The sequence below is a fragment of the Epinephelus lanceolatus genome, chromosome 20 (assembly GCF_041903045.1).
Source record: "Epinephelus lanceolatus isolate andai-2023 chromosome 20, ASM4190304v1, whole genome shotgun sequence".
NCBI classification, from domain to species: domain Eukaryota; kingdom Metazoa; phylum Chordata; class Actinopteri; order Perciformes; family Serranidae; genus Epinephelus; species Epinephelus lanceolatus.
In genome coordinates, this window is record NC_135753.1 from 1,730,959 (window position 1) to 1,756,810 (window position 25,852).

The 25,852-nt window shown below is 43.1% G+C and overlaps 1 protein-coding gene across 1 annotated transcript in view; it reads left to right on the forward strand.

Annotated features, from left to right (window-relative positions):
• Positions 1 to 524: 524 nt before the first annotated feature.
• Positions 525 to 25,852, forward strand: part of f3a (coagulation factor III, tissue factor a) — a 43,281-nt gene continuing 17,953 nt past the window's right edge. The window contains exons 1-5 of the mRNA XM_033639247.2: positions 525 to 768; positions 2,390 to 2,501; positions 3,073 to 3,266; positions 9,939 to 10,120; positions 10,213 to 10,381. Coding sequence (XP_033495138.1) covers positions 702 to 768; positions 2,390 to 2,501; positions 3,073 to 3,266; positions 9,939 to 10,120; positions 10,213 to 10,381 — 724 coding nt within the window. The 5' untranslated portion in view covers positions 525 to 701. The remainder of the gene's footprint in view (positions 769 to 2,389; positions 2,502 to 3,072; positions 3,267 to 9,938; positions 10,121 to 10,212; positions 10,382 to 25,852) is intronic.

Sequence of the window (25,852 nt, forward strand, 5' to 3'; positions counted from 1 at the left end):
TTATCAGTAATTACAATCCAATAATATAATATGTCGGCTTAAACTTGAAATGGGCCATTCTGCATAATTAGTAACTTTTGGTTGCTTGAGTAGGCTATATTTTGATGCTAATACGTAGCCTATTAGTACATTTTGAATGCAAGACTTTAGTTTGTAACAGAGCATTTCTACACTGTAGTACTGCTAATTTTACTTCAGTAGAATATTTGAGTACTTCCTCTAGCAATGATTGCAATGAATCATTCGGCAAACTGAAAGAAAGAAAGTGAAAGCATTCCAACTTGTAGAATTAAAATCTTCATTTCTTATTAATTTCGCTGAAGTTACTGGTCCATATCAGAAGATAGATGGGTAACTGCGTTTAAACGTCATGGCTTCTTTGCCGCGCGGTTCAGTTTTGAGTGTGGTGGAAACTCTTGTAATCCAGGAGAGTACCCCAAGCCCCACTGCATCCGCTCAATGACCTCAGCGGGACAGGCACGCACTCGGCTGCATGTATAATAACTGTCCCCGGTGACGCCACAGCCGGACGCCCCTTATTTGGCCAAGCCTCGCGCTCTTAGATTGCTGTAACCAGCGTTTTGCAGTCAGACTTAAGCAAGTCGGAAGGATTCATAGGCTCTATACGGAACATTATTACTAAGACAGGGGACAGAATTCGTCGGTTTGGACCACACTAGCTGGGAGGAATTTCAGCCGACATGTCGACAATAAGACTACCAGCTGCTCTGGTTATTGTTCTCTTTCTCCCCGCGAGCTCTGCTTCAGGTGAGTCCAAGCCGCGCGCCCAACTTATCAATTCAATGTCCATGCAGTCTTACTAAGGAAGGTCAATGGGAGTGAATGAGTAAAAGAGATGTTGTTTAGTCTACATTATAAAGACGAGATAAGAAAAGGAGGGCGCGAATAACATGAAATGAGTAGCTACACTTGAAGTATAGTATAGGCCTACCCCGTGTCTCTTGTCTGCAGAATACAGTTGCAGTCGGAGTAAGGAAAAACGCGGATTTATTGCAATTTTTAAGTTTACTGAGGTCATTTTGTATAGTTATCAAGTCCCACTCTGCCTTTGCTGACAGGTTCCTTTACAACAGGGGCGTTTCTACAATTTGAGGACAATGGGGGCTTCGCCTCTCCTCTGTAGCCTGTCTTGATGAACAAGATCTGTTTTTATGCACTTTGGCATCTTATTTACCCTTAAGCACATTTTCCCGAGATTAATTATGAATTGTGACATATTAGTAGTTGTTGGTGATAAGTATTGAGTAGAAACAGAATACTTTGCAACTGCTATCATTAAAATTAAGTCATTAAAATTAAGAGAACTTTGACATACTTGTACTTGAGTATTTCCATTTTATGCTACTTTATACACAGGTCTTCTCCTCTACATCTTAGTGAAATATTGTACTTTTTACTTCGCTACATTTATTTTTCTGCTTTAGTTATTTTGAAGACTTAGATTAAAAATACAAAATATAATCATTTAATAAATAATGATGTATTGTTGTACAGTGTATGGGTTATTACTGTTTTTACCACCACATTTTCATTGACACAAGTTTAGTCTATATAACTGTATATAACTGCTACATATGGGACTGTCAAGGTCATTAAATTCGTTTTGACTTCCAGTTTCCCTACTTTTCAATAATCCTGTATCTAATTTGTCATGTGAGGACCTTAGACATTGATCACAAAACTTGCACCAGAATGTGCCCTGAATTGTTTACTCAATCCCGCAATAATTTACTACATGAAGTCTATTGTTATCGTCAAATATGGGCTGGGCAGCCTTTAAATCCTCTGTACAGGGAAAACTGGGCTTAGCCTCAGACTGTTAACAAAACCCTTTGCTCTTGTGTGTTCTTTGGGTGGGACACCTACCTGTAGTCACAACAAGACTAGGTAAAAATCCCAGTGTTTGACTGTGTATAGTCAGTGTGCTAAATTAAAGGCAAATTGTTACATGGTTAGTTAGTGGTAGTCAGTCCATAAAACAATATTACCAAGAATCTTGTGTTAACACTGATACGAGCAATGCATTTCACTCAGAACTTTATTAAGACCTTGGGAGCCTGATGAAGTTCTGGCTTAGGTTTAATTATTTCTGGTTCTGCAGTACATGGTGTTTTTCTGTCTAAGACATTACTGTGATCCTATGTAATAGTTTTGTGAGGGACCACACTTATTACGATGTTATTCCATGAAAAGTGTAGTTTAGTGTTTATAAATGAAGGGTCAAAATGTCTTACAGACTAGATATATAAGTCAGTGTAAAGATAAAATACTTTTGTTGCATTGTTTCATTAACTTTATGTGAATGGAATGACTGGACCTTAAACACCTGATCAGTATTGGCATTTTATGCAACCTTTTTAATTTTCAGGCTCCTATCCCCGAGCACAGAATGTCACCTGGAAATCCACCAACTTTAAAACTATTTTGACCTGGGAGCCCAAACCATCAGCTGATTACTCCTACACAGTGGAGTTCTTTGCGTAAGTACCTGCATCCACACCCTTACCTGTTGGCCCTTTCAAGAAATTACATTTCATTTCCAGCTTATTCATGCAGTTGATTTATTCAGGTTGTCAGTGTTACCACTGAAGTGCACTCTTCCCTCTGACGTGCTTGCTTGACTTTGAAGGAAAGATTAATTGCAGCAGGGCTTCATGAAAAGAATCCATTACTGATCCAGTCAAAGATAGTTTTGGAATGCTCATTTTAGGCAGAGACCTAAAATGGAGAGATTAAAGCAGTCAGACCTGAATGATTCACTAAGAGAAAAATGAAACAGGCAGAAACACCACAAATTTATACATCCAACAAACATCAGTTACAAATGCCAACAACTGTATTGATGCTCCCCAAGATATGCAAATCTATACTTTGTGTCCTGCTGGGATGAATTATTGCATTTGGACAGTCACGTCTCTGTCTTCAAATGTTCTTGTTAACAGTGACATACTGTATTGTCCTGTAATCCATTTTCTTGTGTCTGGGGTGATTTCACTTCTTGGACTATTTGCATCCATTAGTCATATCCATGTGATTTTTACACTGTTGCAGGGTTGGTGGAGACAAACAGAGGAACCCTCACTGTATTCGGTCCTCAGCGACAGTGTGTGATCTGTCCAGCTCTCTAACTGACCTGAATGCCTACTATACAGCTGATGTCCTGTCTGAGCCCCCACTGGGAGCCACCTCTGACCTCATCGAGTTCCCTCACACCAGCTCACCACGATTCTGCCCCTACAAAGACAGTAAGCTCTTCAGCTACAATGAGTTGTTTCGTTAATGTGCTGGAAATAATTTTCACTTGTGCAGCACAGTTAAAGTATCATACAATTTGTTCAGACACATGTTCAGACAGGTCCGCAGTGGAAAATAGCTGATTGAACTCGCACACAAACACACAGCCAGTGAAGGAAGTATTAACTCTCTCCGGCTTTTTCCACTTTCTGACATGTTTTCTCACAGTTTTAGCTATCTTAATTATTATTAATAACTTATCAAATTGATAGCTAAGTTTTAGGAACGAAAGACGAAGAGCTGTGGGCTCTAAACGTTACACGGCATTAAAGTCCCTCTTACTGGACCTTTGTGGTGTGCGGGTCTCTTTGTTTTTTTTGGGTTAGTCACATCTAATAGAGACATCTCCACTGGAAACATGCTCATCAAAAAGCTCTCAGCGAATAAAACAATGTTAATACATCTGCACAGCAGAAGTTGCCTGTTCAGTAATGAGACATGGAGAAACATAGTGAATTAATATATAAACAACTCTTGCTTTATCATTTTGTGTGTAGCCTATCCCTCTGTATCACAGAGTGAGTGAAACACAATTACTGTGGGGAATGTGATGAAATCATCAGATAGCCTGATCCCAGATGCTACACCCATCCAGTGATAGCAAAGGGTTAATGTAATGCTGAACAATAAATCGTGTGCTACTGCTTACCGTATGCTTTAACTGTAAATACAGCCTTACCTTAGTTTTGTGTGCACACAGCTTTCCCGAGTGATTAAGTGATAATAGCATCATTTTACTTGTGCCCACTTTCAGTTTTTGATGAAGTGGTTTAGCTATCGGCTGCAATTAATCATTGGGTTTATACTGCAAATGATTCTCTCCATTGTTGATCAATTGTTTGGTCCACATAACCTAAGAAAACTGTTGCCCATTAAATTAATCAGTTTTCTAGAGCCCAAAATGATGACATTGAATGCTCCACCAACAGTCCAAACTGCAGAAATATTTAATACTACAATGTTCAGACGAGGACAGACAGCTAATTGAGAAAGTTAAACGGGCACTGTGTAGGAATTTCTCCCATCTAGTGTTGAGATCGTATATTGCAACAAACTGCATCGGTGCTCTCTGCGGCCACCACACCTGTAACGCAAATTGCAACTACGGTAGTCGGTAGCAAACAAGAAGCTGCAGGATGTCAACTACCACAACTTCATCTAGTGAGACAGCTTTTTTTAATAAAATAAAATTAGGGAGACATTTTTCCTATTTTATCTTATTTTGATATATTTCTCCCTCTCCCCTCTCTGGAAGCGTCTGCCCTCCCGCCGCCCTCCGCCTCTCCCACCTTAATTAAACACTGAAAACAAAAGTAAAAGACAGAGACATTTTTCTATTTTCATCTTATTTAGCTATATTTCTCCCTCTCCCCTCTCTGGGAGCGTCCGACTTCCCGCCGCCAGCTCCCATCTCAAACACGGACGCCCCTCACACATTCTCCCACCGGCCCGCTCGGGTCTCCCTCTCCGCGGAGCTCGCCCTCCCGGCCCCGCACATACTCCCGCTCGGGTCTCCTTCTCCGCAGAGGCCGCCCGCCCTCCTGGCTCCACACATACTCCCGCTGGGGTCTCCCTCTCCGCGGAGACTGCCCGCCCTCCCGGCCCAGCACATACTCCCGCTCGGGTCTTCCTCTCCGCAAAGCCCGCCCGCCCTCCCAAAAAGGAAGATATCTCTCCTCCCCCCTCCATCTTCTGAAGCCAGAGGCAGGGATTAAAGTTCTCCGGCACAGCGCCGGATTTCCAGCGTGGCAAAGTTTCTGTCCGGCAAGGGCAGAAGTGTGAGCATTTCACTCACATTTGCCCCCAAAAATATATACTGTATATGTGCGAACCGGGAAAATGATTTAGGCGCACAGTGTGCGAGTAAACACAACAACTTGGGGGTGGCAGTAGCTCAGTCCATAGGGACTTGGGTTGGGAACCAGAGGGTCGCCTGTTCAAGTCCCCGTCCGGACCCAAATATGGAGTGTGGACTGGTAGCTGGAGAGGTGTCAGTTCACCTCATAGGCACTGCCAAGGTGCCCCTAAGCAAGGCATCGAACCCCCCAACCGCTCGGAGCGCCTGTTATGGGCAGCCCACTCTGACATCTCTCCATTTAGTGCATGTATAGGTCCAGTTTGTGCATGTGTGTGTTCGGACCTGTGTGTGATTGACAAACAGAGTCAAAAATTTAATTTCCCCTTGGGGATTAATAAAGTATATAAAAATTAAAAAAAAAAAAAAATACTGTTTACCATAATTGGCATCGGACGTTTTTTCATCGATAACTGATCAAATAAATGTATTTTAAAACTCGCTCCTTTGGCTCTGATACAGCCATCTCCCTCCCTGTCAGCAGTCCCCACTGCACTGGGCTTGTGACAGTGCCCCGCCTACAGCCCCCTCTGATTGGTTACACGGCACAAGTGATAGCCAGTCAACACTGACGCCTGTGCATGCTTTCACATCATGTTACATTGAGACACAGAGCACAGATGGAGTGGGAGAAGCTCCAGTAAACCAGCGGTAGTTTTGAAGGTAAGGTAACAGAAACCAGACAGAAACGAAAGTTGCAATAAAAATCCTCTATGCTTAAGTTTTAAAGTCACCACCACAACATTATATGATCCATTTCAATGATGACATGCTTGCCCAGAGGCGAAATTTCGACGTAACTGCCTGTTTAATTCACATCAAGTGCGGTACAATTTTGCAAACAGCCTAAATGATTTTGCTTCTAAAAATAAATAGCACCAAGGCAAAAAAGAAGATGTAGGAGCTATAAGTCAAAAAGTCTGGTAACCACTGAAAGTTTAATCTTTATTTATAAACTCATTATGCTATAAAAGTTTAATCTGAAGAGTAACTACTAAAGCTATAATCTTTTTGTTCGTTTTGATAAACACGTTCCTTTGCAACACATACATTTCTATTCATTTTGTGACCTCAACACCAAGCCCCCCACTCCGGGAAAGATTTCAGATTTCAGGCACACAAATCTTCCGTGCTCCACATTTCAGGCACAAAATTGTTTCTTGCTTTAACCCCTGCAGAGGTTTTCAAATGCACCGGCACTTGTGACTAGCCTGTTTGCTGCTGCTTTTCGTCACTCTACCTGCAGGCGGAAACTGAAAACTGACAAGTGAAAACGCGAAAGGCAATTTCGTATTTCTCAAGTATGTCCCTTTACGTACCTGTATTTTCAAGATGGCGCACGTACATGATGAGACTCCGGTCGCACTGTCTATGTAAATGATAATTTCGGAGCTTACGGACATACTTAGATACGCTGATGGAGGTAAATACACATGTGCTAGGACACACTTTTGACTGCAAAATTTGTTTGTCTTAAAGGCGCTGTATGTAAGAATGTGGCCAAAACGGTTACTGCACTGCACTGGGTCCACTCGTGTCCGTGTCCGCCCCCCCTCCCCTACAGATTCGAGGTTGCTGGACAGCAGCACGCTGGAGACTGATTTGTTTGCCCACGGGCGGCTGCCGTGGCAGGGCCGTGTCGGCGCATCCTTGATCTTCGGTTTTCCAGCGGACTGTTCAAGCAATTCCGGCTTCTCTGCTGCTAACGCTGCTGCTGGGATACAGCTGAGGAGACTGCTAATGCTATGTACCGGGACACTGCTAATGCTGCTTGCCGTGCTGCTGTAGCTCAGTCGTAACTGTAACTGATGCTGAGACTCTACTGACTGTGTGACTGGTAGACGGCGGTGGGTGGCGCAACAGGCCAAAACACAAATTCAAAACATAAACATGATTTGCGGACCGTAAAATTTTTTTTAAATGTGAATATTCTGGCTGTACTATTGTTGTCGGTGAGATCAGTATGTTATATGAACATTACTCCTTAGTCTCTGTGACATGTTAGGAGGATTTTATGACTATTTGCTTTAGATTTCTTACATAGAGCTCCTTTAAAGAACAACTGAAATTGTTACACATAGTGCCTTTAAACGAGAGCTTGTTGCACAGAAAGTTGCCAAATCATACTCTGCCGATCACCTAATCGACAAATCCATTACTCAATGTATTAATTGAAAAATCCAAATCCATTAATCAATATATTAATTGATTAATGGATTTCTGGCTGTAGTTTAGATCATCTGGTTACACTATTGGTTTGTTTCCAACCCGTCTGGTCATCTGACCACTCCTGTTTTTTGACCTGCACTGACTTTGTTGTAGTGATCTAATGTTGATGATTACAACATACAATACAATATAATAATAGAAATGGTGGACAAAACTGTGAAAATGAGGTCCGAGTTGTAATAAACTAAAATTACATTCAAATTATAAAATTATAAAAAACTCAATGTGTAAATCTGTGCACAAGGTTTTATAATCCATGCCCTGTGATTGCCACATACTGTGTGAATGGTTTTGTACCTCATGAGGTCTACCTCGTTTTTTTAAATCCATGTGCATGGATAGTTTTTGCTACACAGCAGCAAATGGGTACTTTAGAAACAAACAACCAAGGTTTTATTTTTCTATTCTTGACAATATAACTTGTGACACACACTGACTAAGATCCTCAGGGGTAGCACACTAACGTTAGCACTCCCATTATTGTTGGCGGTACCAAATCATTACAGACCCAACAAGCATTACTGACGGCTTCTGTTTGACAACAGTATTGGAACTTAGTGCAAAAAACATGTATAACTTACATCTGTATAACATGGCAGCTCCTGGTTGTCCCCAGTTGCTACAGTGCCCTCCAAAAGTATTGGAACAGTGAGGCCAATTCCTTTATTTTTGATGTAGACTGAAAATATTTGGGTGTGACATCAAAAGATGAATATGGGACAAGAGATCAACATTTCAGCTTTCATTTCCAGGTATTTACATCTGGATCTGATACACAACTTAGAAGATAGCAACTTTTGTTTGAACCCACCCATTTTTCATGAGAGCAAAAGTATTGGAACATGTGACTGACAGGTGTGTTTTGTTGCCCAGGTGTTTCCCAATTACATTGATTATTCAAACAATAAATAGCACTGAATGTCTGAGCTCAGTTTCAGATTGGGTACGATAGGTTTTGCCTGTGCAGACTGCATTTAGAGGTGGAACCAACATGAAAACTGAGAGCTGTCTATGGGTGAAAAAGAAGCAATTGTGAATCTGAGAGAAGATGGACAATCAATCAGAGCCATTGCACAAACATTGCCCATAGCCAGTACAACCATTTGGAATGTCCTGAAGAAGAAAAAAACCACTGGTGTACTAAGCAACAGACGTCGAACAGGTAGACCAAGGAAAACATCAGCAGTTGATGACAGAAACATTGTGAGAGCTGTCAAGAAAGACCCTAAAACAACTGTTAGTGACATCAGCAACAACCTCCAGAGGGCAGGAGTGAAGGTATCACAATCTACTGTTCGCAGAAGACTTCATGAACAAAAGTACAGAGGCTACACCAGAAGATGCAAACCACTCATTAGCAAGAAGAATAGGAAGGCCAGGCTGGAATTTGCCAAAAGGTACAGAGATGAGCCTCAAAAATTCTGGGAAAAAGTTTTATGGACTGATGAGACAAAGATTAACTTTTTCCAAAGTGATGGAAAGGTGAAAGTTTGGAGAAAGAAAGGATCTGCTCATGATCCCAAACATACAAGCTCATCTGTGAAACACGGTGGAGGTAATGTCATGGCTTGGGCTTGCATGGCTTCTTCTGGGACGGACTCTTTCATCTTCATTGATGATGTAACAGATGATGGCAGCAGCAAAATGAACTCACAAGTCTACAGAAACATTTTGTCTGCTAATTTAAAGAAAGATGCAACCAAACTGATTGGGAGATCCTTCATCATGCAGCAAGATAACGACCCAAAACACACTGCCAAAACAACAAAGGAGTTCATCAGGGGCAAGAAGTGGAAGGTTTTAGACTGCCAAGTCAGTCTCCAGACTTAAACCCAATAGAGCATGCATTTTACCTGCTGAAGAGGAGACTGAAGGGAGTAACCCCCCCAAAACAAACAACAACTGAAAGAGACTGTGGTGAAAGCCTGGAAAAGCATCACAAAAGAAGAATGCAAAAGTTTGGTGATGTCAATGGGTCACAGGCTTGATGCAGTTATTGAAAGTAAAGGATTTGCAACTAAATATTAAGTCTCATTCACTTTAATCTATTTTAAGTTTATATGTTCCAATACTTTTGCTCACCTAAAAATTTTGTGTTCCATTACAAATAATGCTATCTTCTAAGTTGTGTATCAGATCCAGATGTAAATACCTGGAAATAAAAGCTGAAATGTTAATCTCTTGTCTCATATTCATCTTTTGATGTCAAACCCAAATGTTTTCAGTCTACAACAAAAGTAAACAAATTGGACTCACTGTTCCAATACTTTTGGAGGGCACTGTATATCAAAAGTTAAGAAGTTTGCTACATCAAAAAGATGGCAACTGTTGAAGGGTGAGAAGTGCCCATCATTCCACACTCAACTTTTGGACCGTTACCCCTTAGGTCCTTAGTCAGTGTGTTATCACAAGTTACACTGTCATGATTTTCATTGATTTTCAGAGGTCTCTGAACAGTACTTGATATTCAGAGACATGCACAGATAAACTCTCTGTTTGCCAGTAAACAGCCTCTGATCCTCTTGCACTTCATCCACAGGTGAAATAGGCAAACCTGACTTTAAGCTGGAGGTAAGTGAAGACAAAAAGAAGACTACCCTGTACGTGACTGACCCACTCACAGCTGTATTTAAAGGCGGTCGCCAGCTGAACATAAGGGATATCTTCTCTGACAAGCTGCAGTATATGGTCACCTATCGGAAAAATAAGAGCACTGGCAAGGTAAGTAACAGCAGACATTACAAGCTCAGCCTCAAACAGACATGAATAATACAACACAAAATACATACATGCTTTCCTTCTGTTGTCTGCAGAAAATGCACATCTCTAAGACCAATGTGATAGCGCTGACTAATCTGGACCGAGGGGAGAGCTACTGCTTCAACGTCCAAGCCTACATTCCCAGCCGTGGCACCAACAAGCAGTGGGGAGAGCTGAGCCAGACCCAGTGCTCCAATGATGACAACAAATCCATCTTTGAAGGTATGGTGTCCTGATTCTTAGAAAGGAGACGGACGGGAAAAATGTGTCCCTCAGTGCACAAACTGTCCTGACATAAGACATGCAAGTAAAGACACACCAGCTGTCCGTCAGGTACTTTAATGGCAAGACACACACTTACAGCAGTAATCTAGTGCTGAAACTGATCTATTTGTGGATTGAAGAAACTTCCACACCAAGTGAGATTTTTGCATGGAACCAAATCCTTGTGTTTCTGTTGCTTTCTGCACACCAGTGATGTCCTTTAGATATTTCTGAGTGGTATTTTATGAAGTTAGTGTCTGACTGCTCCTGTGCAAAATGTATGCACTGGCTTAATTAATGAACATGACTTCTCAGCTGAGCAACGGATGAAAATCTGTGCACACGTATAACAGTAATAACACTGCAGTGTAATAGCACTGCAGATAGCATGTGCTTTGTGTATCTGAATGTAATTAAAGTGCACAGTGTGAAAAGATTGAAAACAAGCTGTTAGATTTGGATTTTTATGTCTCTGCAGCAGTGACAGCGGTGGCTTGAGGCATTATGTTTTCGGGTAGTCCATCTGTCCCATCCTTGTGTACATGATATCTCAAAAACACCTCAAGGGAATTTCTTCAAACTTTGCACAAATGGACTTGGCACTTGGACACAATGATGAAATGATTAAATTTTGTGGTCAAAGGTCAAGATTACTGTGACTTTGTCTCATTTTTGTGAATGTGATTCCTCAACAACACTGGGAGGGAATTTCTTTAATGTTCACTTGGCCTTAACAACCAACTGATTGGATTGCATTGGTCAAAGGTCAAGGTTAGTGTGACCTTGCAGCTGTCTCATTCTCATGAACATGACATCTCAGGAAAACCTTAAAAGACTGCCTTTAAATTTGACACAAAGCTCCCCTTGACTGAAGAACAAACTGGTAGAATTTTGTGGTTGAAGGTCAAAGGTCAAGGTTAGTGTGACTTTACAAAATATGTTTTTAGCTATAACTCAAAAATTCATATGCTATTTATAACAAAACTTCACACAAATATCTGATAAAATAATGAAGTAATGACATTTTTTTTTTCTTCAAATCTTTTAATTGGGATTTTTCAATAGCTTGACATACAATGTAATCAAATAGTATGAAAGGAGATATGGCTGTACAGCAGCATGTCAACTACTCCTCTAAATCTAGTCCCACCCACCCACAAACCCACCCACTTCAGGTCCGAACCAGACTGGGACAAGCGACGCTCACACTTAGACACACACAAAAAAATGGCTGATACTGGGTTAGGGGGAATAGTTTGACCATAAGCTCCACCTATGGTATTAAAGACACTTTGCCAAAAGGTCGTCAATTTAGGACACATTCTCGGAAACCATTGGCTGTATTCGGCATCTCACTTCCGGCAGACCCTGGGGGCAGATCCCTGATTTTTTGGCATTCCGGTTTGATTTGGGCGGAGGAGGCGAATTTCCATTTCTGACTTCCGTTTATATATAGGCTAAGTAAATATGCTGAACCATTGCGATGGATTCAGAGTTTGCAGTGACGCCAATTATGCTCCGCCTTGTTAGTTCACCGCACGGACCGTTTAACCTGGCAACAACTGCAGCCGGCTCAAACGTGGTTGGTCAATATCACGCGGACTACAAACAGCCTACAACCGGAAACCAGGGCTCTTCTGCTCTTCTTCTGGAGGCAAGATCTCCGGGGTTTGCCTACAGACTCTACATTCATTGAATGTAGAGTCTGTGTATAGAGACTATCTAAGACAGGACCAAAACATATGGAAATGATTGGCAGGGGACTGGTTACATCTATTACAGGTATCACTAACGGTGTGGTAGATCCTGGCTAGTTTTGCATTTGTGTAGTGGATTCTGTGGAGAACTTTACATTGAATCAGGCTGTGACGGGCACAAATGGAGGAGATGTGAACCAAGTTTAAAGCAGCGGTCCATTGTTGATCCGTCAGCTCCATAGACAATTCATTCTCCCACGCAGTCTTGATCAAATTAAGAGGTTCTGAGGTGGTCGAACATAGGGAGTTACACTGAAATGCATTTTTTTCGTTTTGGGTCCACGGCTAGCAGGGTGCAATCAGAGTTTCAGGGGGGCGATTAGGAAAATGGGGAAAATTCTTTTTAACAAAAAATGGAAAAGGTGGGAGCTTGTTAAATGAAATTTGGAGGAGAGTTCTGCATAAGATGAAAAAATACCGTCTGTGTATAGATCCTTGATGCTGATGATACCCTTATTGTGCCAAGTTTTGAATGCTGGGTCTGTGTTTGAGGGTTTGAAGGTGTGGTTTTTAAGAAGTGGAGAGTGGACAGAAGGGCCCTGCAGGCCAAGGTTCTTCCTGAGTTGGCTCCATATTATCAGAGAGGCCGATATAACTGGGTTCACCCCCAGGGGAGTTACAGGGAAGGGAAGCTGGGAACATAGGACAGAGCGCAGAGAAAGGTGCAAGGCTGCCCTTTCTAACGGAGTCCAGGCGGGAGGGCAATCTCGGTCATCATTCATCCAATGTAAGTTTTTCTGCATATTAGCCACCCAATAATATCGCCTAAGGTTAGGGATTGCAAGACCTCTCCTTTTTGAAAGACTGCAAGATTGTCTTTCGAATTTGGGCCGGCTTGATTCCCCATAGAAATTTGGATATAATCCTGTCTACTTTGTTAAAAAATGATTTGGTAATGTATATGGGAATGTGCTGAAAGAGGTAAAGGAATTTGGGCATGACAACCATCTTCATCAAATTTATCCTACACGCGAGGGACAAAGGTAAGGCGGACCAGCGGTCGAAGTCTCTCTCGGTCTTCTCGACCAGAGGTAGAAAGTAAGCACAGAATATATCGGACATGGACTCTGTGATAATAATGCCCAAATAGCGAAAACCGTTGTCAGCCCATTTGAATGGGGTTATAGAGCGCGAGATCTGCTTAGCCAGTGAGTTGATAGGAAAGAGCTCCCATTTTTTTGGTAATTTATTTTGTAACCAGAATGTGCACCGAACCGTTCTAAGATGTTAAAAATCACGGGTAAAGAGCTAGCTGGATTTGAAATGTACAGGAGGAAATTGTCGGCGTATAACGAGACTTTATGCGTTGTGCCTAATTGGGTGATACCCTCAAAACCTTTCTCTGAGCACAGTCAAAGTGCCAGGGGCTCTACCGCAACAGCAAATAAGAGAGGCGACAAGGGACAGCCCTGTCTTGTGCCTCTCTTGAGAGGAAAGGGTGGTGACAGCGTGTCATTTGTTTGTACTGAGGCCATGGGTGAAGAACATAAACGCTTGACCCAGAGAATGAAATTTCTGTCAAGGCCAAATTTATTCATCACCTCATACCCCCACTCCACTCCCTCAAACGCTTTTTCAGCGTCGAGGGATACCACTATCTCAGGGGTCTCAGAGCTCTGCGAGTTAATGATGTTAAGCAGTCGTCTGGTGTTGTGGGAGGACTGTCGGTCCGGCATAAAACCTGATTGGTCCAATGAGATGATTGCGGGCAACACTCGTTGGAGACGGAGAGCGAGAACTTTTGAGAGGATTTTAAGGTCAACATTTAGAAGAGAGATCGGTCTGTAACTACTGCATAGTAAAGGGTCCTTCTCTTTTTTTAAAATTAAGGAGATGGTGGCCCTTGACAGGGTGTCTGGCAGCCGACTATAAAGAAATGCCTCATTATACATGTCTCTGAGTGCTGGAGCTAAGATATCTGAAAAATTTTACAAACGTTTTATTAATTTTCAGTATAAGTCTCTCCCAAGTCAGAGCTGATGGCCGAGATTAATCTTAAAGACTCCTCAGCCCTGGCCTGATGAGCCAGAAGCTTCCCGGCCTTATCCCCAGACTTGAAAAAGCGCTGTCTAGATTTGAGTATTTGTAGTTTTGTTTTGTTAGTGGAAGCCAAATCAAAATCTGTTTGTAGCTTGAGGCGCTCTTTGTAAAGGTTGGGATCTGGGTTGGATGCATATTTGATGTCAACATCTTTTATCTGTCGGTTTGAAACAAAAGAAATTAGTTGACCTCTGATATAGGCTTTCGAAGCCTTCCATAATACTGCTCTTCTGGTTTCTGGCAGATTGTTCAAGTCAAAGAACAGTATAATTTGGGAGTGCAGAAATTGTTTGTAATGGTCTTCAGCTAACAGCACAGAGTTAAACCTCCATTGTCTAAGGGACCTAATCCGTACATGAAAATTGAGGTCGAGGGAAGTCGGGGCATGGTACTGTGATAGTCACAGGAGTTGACGTTGGGGAGGAGTCTGTTGTCAGTATGTGGTAGTAGGAAATTTACGTCACCATGGGTCTGAGAGCCCAAGTTGTTCAGCAAAAGTGTCTAGAGTCTTAGCTGATTTAGTTAGAGGCAGCACCTTGTTAGAGGATCTATCGAGTGACGGATCTTGGACCAAAATGAAATCTCCTCCCACAATGATATGGTAATTGTCAATGTTTGGGAAGGATGTGAAAAGTTTGGTTACAAATGAACTGTCATCCCAGTTAGGGCCGTTGACATTAGCTAGAATAACCCGGATGTCATGTAGTATGCCAGAAACAATAACAAAGCGGCCTGCGGGATCTGTCACTGTTTTGTGAGGTTCGAATTGTATGTTTTTACGAATCAGGGTGGCTATGCCCCTGGCCTTCTGATTACATTCAGAATGAAATAGGTGGCTGACCCAGGGTTTTTTAAGCCGTGACACCTCTCTGTTGCACAGATGGGTCTCTTGAATAAAAAATATGTCCCCCTTGAGCTGTTGCATGTGTGCCATGATCCTACTAGTCTTGGTGGCACCCCCTACTCCCCTCTGAGTAAATCTGAGTATGTCATTTGTGTCAGTCATATCTTACCATCTCCAAGGAGGGGGACAGGGCTGTGAAAGGGAAGGGAAGGGGGGATGTTGTGCGGAGGCAGGTAGCTGCAGGGAACAAGGAAGTGGTAGGTGCTGGAGGAGGGGAGAGGAGAGAAAGGGTAGAAGAAGAAAAAAAGGGGGTGGGGGGTACAAGATAAAATAGAATACATTCATACACACTAAACAGGTACATAGACGCCACGTATACAGAACCACATGGCCAGTGACTTAACATGAGTCCCTGGACCTGAGCGTCCCATTGCTTTAACAGAGCCTTAGGTGTCCATTGCACAATGATGCATTGTCCTTGCATCTGTATGATTCTTCCAGTCCTTGCTCCAGCCTGATCACATCTCAATATAGTCAGTGAGTTCAGTAATAAAGAAAAAAAAACAAAAACCCAGCAACAAGTAAACAAAACTAAAAAACAGTTTCAAGTGCAAACGAAACAGGAATCCAGTCGTTACAAACACAGCATAGCACCCCCAGTATTTATGAATTACAATTCTGACCATGATTCATAAATTAAACAAAGGAAACAGAAAAAACAGGTGCAATCCCTGTAGGTAGATTTCCTCAAATTAGAAGAGATATGTAGGTCAACAATAATAAGATGGGGGTTAGCAAGTCCAGTGAAGCAATATTGCAGAAAAGTAGAAAGAACAAAAATACTCTCAAGTTTAACAGAGGAATGCTCTACCTTAATGAAACACAATCTCCGCAATAGGAAGTGTAACATATGGTCCGTAAGGTTAGTGACTTTTCATTAGATGGTAGCAATGACAAGTTAGCCTGGCACTAGGTGTAACAACTTGCTAAAAACAACTGGACCAGAGTCTGACCCCGACATGTAGTATCGCACAATGGAAAAACAGCCTAAACACAGGCGAACATAACCATTGTAAACATAACTCCGCATGACACAGCACTGAACTCTTTACGGAGCTTCATCTGTCAGTCAGGGGGCTAGTCATTTCAATTTAGCCGGACACCGGTCACGACTAGTTGCTAACAACAACACAGCTGAAGTTAGCATCCGTTTTGCATAGATTGCCGGGTTTCCATAATAACCCTACACTTTACACAAACATACCCGATAATAAAATCAGCCCTCTGTAGATCCGGCGCTGTGTCGGCGGTGAGACGCAATGAAATCCTGGGCGTCCTTGGGGGAGGCGAGCCGTCTCCTCTTTCCCTCCGTGATCGTAATGAGCAGCTTAGCCGTGGATAGCCGGTTTGAAGCCGAGCTGTTTCATGATGTCGCGGTACGCCGAACGTTGTTCCAATATTTCAGCTTTTGGGCCTCGCTCACCACCAGCTCCCGGGTCTGAAATATGTGGAAGCATATCATGACGGCCTGGGGCTTCCCAACAGGGCCTGGTTTGGCTGGTTTGGCATGCGGTGGGCCCGATCTAATTCCAGGGCTGATGTCAGAGTGTGTTCCCCAAAGACCTTGAGTAAGAGCTGGAAGAAGAACGCCGTAGGCTGGGGACCCTTGATGTCTTCGGGAAGGCCAACAATCCTGATATTATGCCGACGGCTTCTGCTTTCCAGATCGATAAGCTTGGCTCTTAGCGTGGTGTTTTCCTCAGTTATCATAGTTAGCTTCATCTCCATGGCTCGCATATCCTGGCTGGTCGTGGTGGCAGCTGCTTCCAGCGAAGAGAGACGTTGTTGGTGATCCAGTAAAGTGGCCTGGATATTGTCCAGCTTCGTTTAGTTTAGAAAACGCAGCGTTGAATACTGTATGGAGCGCTGTCTTGTGGTCTGCTAGCATAGGCGTTAGCGTAGCCGTGACAGTGCTGGACGCGGAGTCTTTATTCTTTTGCTTGTCTTTCCTAGATCTGGTAGACATATTGCCGCTGTGGGAGACTGCTGGAGATTATATTTGAGTGTTTATGACTGGTTATGCTGTCGCGGCAGAACTCTTAAAAGTTTTAAAAGGTTAAAAAGTTAGCAGGTCAGGAGCATGGAAAAGTGCGACTCCTCCATCTTGCCGCCTACAGGAAGTCCCATGAAGTAATGACATTTAATATCCAAAAGGTCAAAGGTCAACTTAACTGTGACATCGTAATGTTCTCTCTCACTTTTCTGGCCATTACTCAACGTTATATCGCAGAAGCACAAGGTATGGTTTAAACAGTGAGTGGGTTTATATACACCCTGACTGAAGCCAGTGGAGTCCAATAATGAGATAAACGCAGGAGCCAGGGAGTCATTATCAACGTCAACATGAATGTTAAAATCGCCTACAATAATAACTTTATCTGATTTAAGAACTAAACTGGATAAAAACTCTGAGAATTCAGATACAAATTCATATTACGGGCCAGGAGCATGGTACACTATAACAAATAAAAGTGGCTGCGAGGTTTTCCAGGTCGGATGTAAAAGACTAAGAACAAGGCTTTCAAATGAATTATAATCTAGTTTAGATTTAGGGCTGATTAACAGACTAGAGTTAAAAATGGCTGCAACTCCCCCTCCTCGGCCGCTGCCTCAAGGAATGTGGGTATTATTATGACTGGGAGGAGTAGACTCATTTAGACTGACATATTCATCTTGACACAGCCAGGTCTCAGTGAGGCTGAGTAAATCAATATGATTATCTGATATTAATTCGTTTGCTAACACTGCTTTAGATGTTAGAGACCTGATATTTTACAGTCTGCATTTAATTCTCCTGTTTTTTCTTTCTGTCACAGAAGAGGTTTTAAGTTTTATGAGGTTGTTATGCACAGCTTCTCTTTGTTTAATTTCAGATTTAGATAATTTAGGTGGTCGGGGGACAGACACCATTTAAAACTATGGGTGGGTAACTGCACTAGAAGCTCAGAGAAGCGTGTACGACTGCGACTCTGATTCCTGGTCTCAACTCTGGGTTGTCAGGGTTTTGAATTACTAATAAGCTTGGCCAGGTTCCTAGAGATGAGAGCAGCTCCATCCAAAGTGGGATGAATGCCGTCTCTCCTAATCAGATCAGATTTTCCCCAGAAAGTTTGCCAATGATTAACGAAACCCACATTGTTGCTGGACACCACCTGGACAGCCAACTATTAAATGATGACATGCGGCTAAACATGTCATCAGTGGTCAGATTTGGGAGGGGTCCAGAGAAAACTACGGAGTCTGACATAGTTTTACCGTATTCACACACAGAGGCAACATTAATTTTAGTGACCTCCGATTGGTGTAACCGGGTGTCATTGCCGCCAACGTGAATAACAATCTTATTAAATCTCTGTTTAGCCTTAGCCAGCAGTTTTAAATTTGACTTAGTGTCGCCCGCTCTGGCCCCAGGGATACATTTGACTATGGCCGCTGGTGTTGCTAACTTCACATTTCCCAAAATAGAGCTGCCAATAACCAGAGTTATCTCCTCAGCGGGTGTGTCGCTGGGTGGGGAAAAGTGGTTAGAAACATGAACAGGCCGGTGGTGAACCGTGGGCTTCGGCTTGGAACTACGCTTCTCCCGGACAGTTACCCAGCCTCCCGGCTGCACGGGGGGTTACCGGGGGACTGCTAGCAGAGGCTATGCTAGGCAAGGCAAGGCAAGGCAAGGCAAGTTTATTTGTAGAGCACAGTTCGTACACAAAGTAATTCAAAGTGCTTTACAGAACAAGAAAATGCATTAAAATCACAATACAAAATAAAAACATAAATAATGATTATAAAATTAACTTTAAAAGAGAAGAGTGCAGATAAGATCCTTTCAGTCATATGCAAAGTGAAATAGAGCTGTTTTGAGCCTAGATTTGAACATTGTCAGAGTAGAGGCCTGTCTCACATCTTCAGAAAGACTATTCCAGATTTTAGCTGCATGAAACTGGAATCCTGATTCCCCATGTTTAGTCCTGACTCTGGGCACCAGCAGGAGGCCGGTCCCTGAGGTCCTCAGAGTCCGAGATGGTTCATATGGCACTAACATGTCAGAGATGTACTTTGGTGCTAGGCTGTGGAGAGACTTGTACACAAGCAGGGCTGCTTTAAAGTCTATTCTCTGAACCACAGGAAGCCAGTGTAGAGACCTGAGCACAGGACTAATGTGCTCGTACTTCCTGGTTCTGGTCAGGACCCGAGCAGCAGCATTCTGGATGTACTGCAGCTGTCTTACGGCCTGTTTGGAGAGGCCAGTAAGCAGGCCGTTACAGTAGTCTAACCTACTAGAGACAAATGCATGGATAAGTCTCTCCAAGTCAGGTTTAGACACTATACCTTTGATTTTGGCAATGTTTTTTAGATGGTAAAAAGCTGCTGATGTTATTGATTTGATGTGGCTGTTACGTTCACGTCTGAGTCCATTATTACCCCGAGATTTCTAACCTGATTTGCAGGTTTTAGAGAGAGAGACTGGAGCTGACTGCTGACACTTTCTCTTTGTTTCTGTGGACCAAATACGATGACTTCAGTCTTGTCTGAATTTAGCTGGAGAAAGTTGTTTTGCATCCACACACTGACCTGTCGGATGCAGTGACAGAGTGAATCCACTGGTCCATATTCACCTGCTGTCAGTGAGACATAGATCTGAGTGTCGTCTGCATAATTGTGGTAGGACACATTATTACTGTATTAACTGGCCTAAAGGCAGCATGTAGAGATTGAACAGAAGGGGTCCCAGGATTGACCCTTGGGGCACCCCACAGGTCAAGGCCATGTGGTCTGAGACACAGTTACCAATTTCAACAAAGTACTTCCTGTCTTCTAGATAGGACTTCAACCAATTTAGGGCAGTGCCAGAGATGCCCACCCAGTCCTCTAGTCTCTGTGAAAGGATCTCATGATCGACAGTGTCAAAAGCAGCACTCAGATCTAGCAGGACTAAAACTGAGACTTTGCCTGCGTCAGTGTTCAGGCGGATGTCATTTGTCACCTTAATAAGAGCGGTCTCAGTGCTGTGATGGGGTCTAAAACCTGACTGGAAAACATCAAAGGAGTTGTTCATTAGGAGAAAGTCAGTAAGCTGTTGGTAAACAACTTTCTCAAGGACTTTGCCTAAAAACGGCAGATTTGAAATGGGCCGGTAGTTGTTCAGTACTGTGGCATCAAGACTGCTCTTCTTTAGGAGAGGCTTTATGACCGCAGTTTTCAAGGCCTTTGGGAATGTTCCAGATTGTAGTGACATGTTAACTATGTGAGCGAGTGGTGGTAACAAACTGCTCAGCACAGACTTTAGAAATCTAGTGGGTAACACATCGAGGCAGCACGTAGATGAACATGGACAGTTTTGTCAGTTACAGGTGCAAAATGAGTCAGCTCTAAGTGTCTAGGTGGCTGCAGGGTTGTTATTGGTGTTGTGGAATTGATGGCATTTTTAATGGTCTGAACCTTGTCGCAAAAGAATACTGCAAACTCATTACACTTAGATGTGGAGAGTTTCCAATAATTTCAGAAAAGTACCTCTCCCTTGTTCTACGTAAGATCTGGTTGAACACGTACAACTTTTCTTTATAAATTTCATAATGAACATGAAGCTTTGACTTGCGCCATTGCCGCTCGGCCCTCCGGCACTCCCTTTTCTGTGCCCTGACCGAGTCGTCATTCCTCCATGGCGCCTTCTGCTTATTTTTAACCATTTTAACCTTCACAGGGGCAATGGTGTCCAGAACATTCAAAACACTCGAAGTAACAGAGTTCAACAAATCATCAACATTAGAACATGAGGCATTTTCAAAGTTTATCATTTCCATGAACAGAGCACCTGTGCTGTTATTTATGTGTCTTCTCCGAACAACTGCAGGACCAGCCGGTGGTTTCGGAGAAACAGACAGGTCAAAGAAGACACAGAAATGATCAGACAGAGCAACATCAACCACATTGACGTTTGAAATATTAACCCCCTTTGTAATGAGCAGGTCCAGAGTGTGCTGCGCTCTGCTGTGAGTGGGCTCACACACATGCTGAGTCAGGCCAAAGGTTTCAAGGACAGCACTGAGCTCTTCAGCATTTCTGTCACAGACATTATCCACATGTACATTAAAATCACCTGTAATGACCAAACCATCAAAGTCTGTGCATACAATTGAAAGCATCCTGGTAAAATCATCAATAAAACTTTGACGGTGCTGGGGAGGCTTGTATATAACTACATAGAGTATGGACGGAGATTGTTTCAGCTCTATTTTAAAGGATACATACTCAAATGATGAAAACACCCCAAATGACAACCTGTGCATAACCATATGATCTCTAAATATTGCACAGACACCTCCACCCTTTTTGTTTTCTCGTGTTTCAGATTCAAATTTGTAGTTGGGTGGAGCTGATTCCGTTAGCATTACCTGTGTTTTTGTCAAGCCATGTTTCAGTTAAAAACATAAAATCAAGATTATACGAAGAGATCAAATTATTAATTAGTCAGCCATGTGTTCAGCTGAAGCAGCTGAACACAGGGCTTTCCAAAGCTGTCCAAAGCTGTCTATGTTTGGAAGAGGTCCACTAATGAATGCCTTGACCTCCACTTTATCAAGCTCCTTGAAAAACTTAGTGAAATCCCTTTTCAAGACTTCAGTCTGTTCCTTTCTGATGTCCACTGCACCCACGTGTATGATCAGCTGTTTGACTCCTCGGTGTGTAGACAAAACTTTTGGGAGGAGTGTTGTTATCTCAGAGACAGTGGCACTGGGACAGCAGCATGTTTGAATTCTTCCGTGGTTTATGCTATGTGGCTCCGTGCCGGCTAGAGGGGGCTGGCTAACTACCACAGCTACTAAATGATTTTCCATGGTGTGGAGCCGCGCTTCCAATACACTGAGCCTTGCCTCCAACGCAGCAAATAAGCTACACTTGTTACAGTTACCACTAAAGGAGGCAGAGGCATAACTAAACATCTGGCACACCGAGCAAGAAAGAGCAGAAGGAGAAGACATCGCTAACTGTTAAGCCAATGTAGCTATTAAGGCTAATAACGTACAAACAACAGCTAAGATTAGCAATAAAGTTGTAAAAAAGAGGAGAGCTATAAGTGCTTAAACAGAATTAGTGTGGCTTAAGACTTGAAGTAGATGTTAAGCAACTGAAGTGAGGAAAAAGCAGAAAGCAAGCTGGAGTAGAGTTCTCTAGAGCAGCACAGAGCACTGTTGCCAACTCCTCAGTAAGAAAAGTAGCTATTGGCTGTCCTAAAAGTCTCTAGAAGTCACTAAATGACTTCATTGCCTAATTTGCATAATTGTCCATATGCATGTAATTGTAATGGACACTGTAGGAGAGAGGAATAACGTAGTGGGAGAGACAAAAACTGAGTAAAAACACCCTGAATATGGGTTTACATCACGCCCTGACTGTGAGCCAGGACAGGATCAGCCAGTGGTGGCTCCACGCATGCGCGATTCACTTGCAGTCTAGACACGAAGGGGTTAACCTCTCCTGCTCTGACTGCAGCTGGGAGGGAGGATTGTGTAGCGTTAGACTACATTACCCATAATTCCATGTACTGCCTGGCACATTCATTCAGTAAACACACGTTCTACTCTGTACCCATTGCGTCCCTTCTCCCTCATTCTACCTGGTGTCAGATAGTGAAAATGAACACATGATCTTCAACTAGATCAACCCTGTTATAAGCGGCGTAAGTTTTAGCTAGTTAGTTTCTACAGTTTAGGCAGTTTAGTGGCTAAATCAATCCATAAAATTACGACAAACAAGGCATGCTCTCAAACGCGGTAAAAGCTAGTGAGTCTGCTCCAGTCAGTAACATGCTAGTTAGCTAGGCCCACACAGAGAAGAAATGCAAAACAACAATGGCAGCTGTACAAATAACAGACCCAGAGCCATTTGGCCAAGATGGATCCAACGGTCTGAGAGATTCCGCATCGCATCAGGACTACAAGAAAAGGACAAGGGATATCAGTTGGATTCCCTCCTATATGCTTTAGGAGATGCAGGGCATCGAGCCAGGGCATCGAGCCAGATCCAAACAAAGTAAAAGCGATCCTACAGATGCCAGAGCCAACATGCATGGAGGATGTTCGTCACCTTATAGGCATGGCAAACTATCTGGCTACCATCACCGTGCCACTAAAAGACTTACTGAGAGAGAAAAATGAGTGGGTCTGGGGAGAACCACAACGGATGGCTTTTGAAAAGTTGAGAGAAGAACTGAGCTCAACGAGTGACACATTTCAAGAGGACTGACAGATACAGAGAAATTGAAAAAGAAGCACTAGCAGTCACATGGGTGTGTGAAAGACTAACCTCATACGTGCAGGGTCTACATTTCACACTCTTGACAGACCATAAACCCCTGGTCCCACTGTTGAGTACCAGAGGCTTGGACGACCTGCCACCCAGAGTTCTGAGGTTCCGCCTGAGACTCTTAAGATAAGACTATGACATCATCCATGTCCCAGGAAAAAACCTCATCACTGCAGACACGTTGTCAAGGGCTCCGCTGAGTGACGCACCGTCCTCTGAAGACCTACAACTAGAAAAGGGGGTTCAAGTGTCGATAATGTGGTGTCATCTGTCCCTGCTACAGACACACAGCTGAAAGAAATCAAACAGGCACAGCAAACAGATGAAACATGCAAAACAGTGGCACACTACTGTCTAACGGAATGGTCAGAGAAACATGGAGTGCAACCAGAGATCTCACCTTACTTGCAGGTCAGCTCAGAGCTGCATCTGGCAGGAGATCTTCTCATGGAAGGGGAAAGAATCGTCATAACTCAGGCCCTCAGAGAGGACGTCATGAATAAACTTCATGAAGGTTATCAAGGAATCTCCAAATGTCGTGCCAGAGCCCAGGAATCAGTATGGTGGCCTGTTCTCTCTGCTCAGATCAGAAGAATAGTAGACCAATGCAAAATATGCCAGAGAAACAGAACACAGTACAAAGAACCTCTGATCCAAACCACAGTCCCAGAGCGGCCGTGGCAAAAAGTAGGGATGGACTTATTTGAGTGGACAAAGAAGACATACTTGCTGATTGTGGACTACTTCTCAAGATACATTGAGATAGCAGAGCTCAAGGTGACATCAGCTGATGCAACGATCAGAGCTGTGAAGGAGGCTTTTGCTCATCATGGATATCCAGAGACTGTAGTATCTGACAACGGTCCTGTCTGTGGAAGAAGGACACTGACCAAACCAGAGCACTACTGACATATAGAGCCACGCCCCTGGCACATGGGTTCTCACCTGCACAGTTACTGATGGGGAGAAACCTGCACACATCACTACCCCAGTCTCAAAGAAAGCTTGATCCTACATGGCTGGACTTGCAGGCTTTTCGCAGGAAGGATGAGGAAGAGAGGCGTAAGCAGGCTGCAAACTACAATCTCCACCACTGATCCAGAACACTCCCAGAGCTCACCTCAGGACAGAAAGTGTGGATCACCAAAGAGGAAGCTCCAGGAACTGTATTAGGAACAGCAAACACACCAAGGTCTTAGTTGGTAGAGACTGACAGGAGTGTACTAAGGAAAAACAGAATCCACCTTAGGGCCACAGGGAACTCTCCTAGACAGCCAACCATCACTGCATCAGGCAGGGTTTCAAGGGCTCCAGAGAGACTTGATTTATAGGTGAATGAGAATTAAGATGTTCCTGAGTGTTTAGATTATCCTGTGTTGTTCAGTGTTACAGAAAACATTCCACACAGAGTTGTTATGCTGAGCTTTATTTTGCAAAAGTAAGTTGCAGTGTTAAATGTACAGTACAGGCCAAAAGTTTGGACACACCTTCTCATTCAATGCGTTTTCTTTATTTTCATGACTATTTACATTGTAGATTCTCACTGAAGGCATCAAAACTATGAATGAACACATGTGGAGTTATGTACTTAACAAAAAAAGGTGAAATAACTGAAAACATGTTTTATATTCTAGTTTCTTCAAAATAGCCACCCTTTGCTCTGATTACTGCTTTGCACACTCTTGGCGTTCTCTCCATGAGCTTCAAGAGGTAGTCACCTGAAATGGTTTCCACTTCACAGGTGTGCCTTATCAGGGTTAATTAGTGGAATTTCTTGCTTTATCAATGGGGTTGGGACCATCAGTTGTGTTGTGCAGAAGTCAGGTTAATACACAGCAGACAGCCCTATTGGACAACTATTAAAATTCATATTATGGCAAGAACCAATCAGCTAACTAAAGAAAAACGAGTGGCCATCATTACTTTAAGAAATGAAGGTCAGTCAGTCCGGAAAATTGCAAAAACTTTAAATGTGTCCCCAAGTGGAGACGCAAAAACCATCAAGCGCTACAACGAAACTGGCACACATGAGGACCGACCCAGGAAAGGAAGACCAAGAGTCACCTCTGCTTCTGAGGATAAGTTCATCCGAGTCACCAGCCTCAGAAATCGCAAGTTAACAGCAGCTCAGATCAGAGACCAGATGAATGCCACACAGAGTTCTAGCAGCAGACCCATCTCTAGAACAACTGTTAAGAGGAGACCGCGCGAATCAGGCCTTCATGGTCAAATAGCTGCTAGGAAACCACTGCTAAGGAGAGGCAACAAGCAGAAGAGATTTGTTTGGGCCAAGAAACACAAGGAATGGACATTAGACCAGTGGAAATCTGTGCTTTGGTCTGATGAGTCCAAATTTGAGATCTTTGGTTCCAACCGCCGTGTCTTTGTGAGACGCAGAAAAGGTGAACGGATGGATTCCACATGCCT